This window comes from Penaeus chinensis, chromosome 16 (genome assembly GCF_019202785.1).
Source record: "Penaeus chinensis breed Huanghai No. 1 chromosome 16, ASM1920278v2, whole genome shotgun sequence".
In the NCBI taxonomy this organism is placed as follows: domain Eukaryota; kingdom Metazoa; phylum Arthropoda; class Malacostraca; order Decapoda; family Penaeidae; genus Penaeus; species Penaeus chinensis.
In genome coordinates this window covers 25,778,893-25,781,392 of record NC_061834.1, presented here as the reverse complement: position 1 = coordinate 25,781,392, position 2,500 = coordinate 25,778,893, and the positions used below count along the sequence as shown (strand labels likewise).

General features: G+C 35.7%; 1 protein-coding gene across 1 annotated transcript in view; it reads right to left on the bottom strand.

The window, feature by feature from the left end:
• The window catches only part of LOC125033270 (potassium/sodium hyperpolarization-activated cyclic nucleotide-gated channel 2-like), a 46,687-nt gene that overhangs the window by 37,667 nt on the left and 6,520 nt on the right, over window positions 1-2,500 (bottom strand). The window contains exons 7-8 of the mRNA XM_047624653.1: window positions 2,166-2,302; window positions 150-164 (exon numbers count right to left, since the gene is read on the bottom strand). Of these exons, the coding sequence (XP_047480609.1) occupies window positions 150-164; window positions 2,166-2,302 (152 nt within the window). The remainder of the gene's footprint in view (window positions 1-149; window positions 165-2,165; window positions 2,303-2,500) is intronic.

Sequence of the window (2,500 nt, the reverse complement as noted above, 5' to 3'; positions counted from 1 at the left end):
TCCATGGTATTTACAATGACAAAGGTGCATGCTTTTTAAGGAGATTCGGGGAATAACTAATTGCATTTGAAGCCAAACGTAATGGAAAACAAAAATGGTAAAGTTCCCCCTCTAAGGTAGCAGAACTATAGGTGTCAGCGCGTTTATACCTCTTTGTCGCGGTACTGTAGAGAAAACGGGAGAAAAACATTACATTAGACATCATCTTGTAATGTATTCTATAATTAATAAATAAATAAAGGGTAAAATAAAGTACTCTGAAAACCATTAATTTAACTAATTCGTACCTTCACGTTCGCAGGTTCCCCCAGAAACGACAGAAAGAACATGGAGAAGAGAATGTGATAATCAACACACGACTACTTTGGAGTCAAATGGGAAACGGATACGAAGCGTCTTTGGGAAATTGGTCAGCGTCATAGCAGTAGCTGCATACTGAAGAATATTCAAAAGAATATTCTGCATTAGCATAAAGAATTATAGGAAAGAGTGAATCATGATTTACCAAATTAATATACAGCCACGCAAAAAAAAAAGGGAAAAAAATGCTAATCACTGTACATTTGCTCTCTTGTGCGTGTATTGCTTGTATTCCAAGTGAACTACACAAACACAGCCAAGACTACTGAAAAAAAATGCTTTGGGCTCTTTCGTTTGTTTTATTATTATTATTATTATTATTATTATTATTATTATTATTATTATTATTATTATTATTATTATTATTATCATTATTATTATTTGATGGCGGTTAGCTCAGTGAACAGCTACTAATCGGCTCTCGTGTGCCATGGCTGTGTTCGATGTTGGATCAGGAACCATGTCTCGTCAAGTTTGTTTTTTTCTCTTTTATATTTATCTTCAGCTACTCGTGCATTAGAGGAAGCCAACATTTTATGCTTTAGCCTTACAGCAGATATAAAGAACTGCGAAAGATATCAACCAAAAATTTAGCTTATTTCCATTACTGTCGTCTGTTTAAAAAATAAGGAAAAGGGAAGGATTCAGCGGGTGAGCGCTTGTCTTCAATACACATGGTCTGTACATAGTCTACTTAATACTTAAAAATTATCTATTCCTTAGAAAAATGACAACATTTATCTCTACTTTACCCAAAATATTATTCATATATACATACATAGATAAACATATATGTATAAACAGATTATATATACATACACACACACACACACACACACACATACATATATATGTGTGTGTGTGTGTGTGTGTGTGTGTGTGTGTGTGTGTGTGTGTGTGTGTGTGTGTGTGTGTGTGTGTGTGTGTGTGTGTGTGTGTGTGTGCGTGTGTGCGTGTGTGCGTGTGTGTGTGTGTGTGTGTGTGTGTGTGTGTGTGTGTGTGTGTGTGTGTGTGTGTGTGTGTGTGTGTGTGTGTGTGTGTGAGTGTGTGTGTGTGTGCATTCGTATATGTATATATACATATATACGTTTATATATATTCATATATATGTGTATATATATATACTTCTATATATATATATATATATATATATATATTATGTGTGTGTGTGTGTGTGTGTGTGTGTGTGTGTGTGTGTGTGTGTGTGTGTGTGTGTGTGTGTGTGTGTGTGTGTGTGTGTGTGTGTGTGTGTATTCGTATATGTATATATATACATATATATGTTTATATATATTCTTATATATGTTTATTTATATATATATTTACATTATGTATATATATATTTATTTACTCACATATATATATTTATATATAAGTGTATATATGAATGTGTGCGTGTGTGTGTGTGTGTGTGTGTGTGTGTGTGTGTGTGTGTGTGTGTGTGTGTGTGTGTGTGTGTGTGTGTGTGTGTGTGTGTGTGTGTGTATGTGTGTGTGTGTATGTATGTATCTATATATGTATATGTATACATATTCATATATATACATATATATATATATATATATATATATATGTGTGTATTCATACATATAATATGCATTTAGATATATCACCCATGCATGACCTGCGTGGAAAAAAACATCAAACATAAGACCTGGCAGTGTTATCCTTTGTCATCCACAGTGCTAAGACAACACTGTCATCCGAATCACAAAGATACGAGTGAGCCACTGACGCCAGCACATGAACACCAAACTAAACACAACAGGGACACCAAAACCAACGCCAAAGCAACACGGCATTACCTGGTTGAATATCAGGAAGATGTAATCCAGCGGCACTGATGATATTAAGTCGAGGAAGAACCACGTCTTCAGGTAGTGCTTGGCTATCAACTTGGGGTCCAAGATGACCTGTTCGGAGTTGTCTTGTTGCATGATACCTGTGGGATGTGGTCGCTTCAGTAAAGGGGAAGAGAGGGAGACAGTAATCGTTAACAGTTTAAAGGTCTGTTATCGGTTAAACTGTAACGATAACTGTGGCAATACAAGATCACATACGGACATTTTATATACCTTTGGGAAATGCAGCCGATTATGTCCACTGGAGTGACACGTGAGTGACAGGTTCAGGCGAGAAT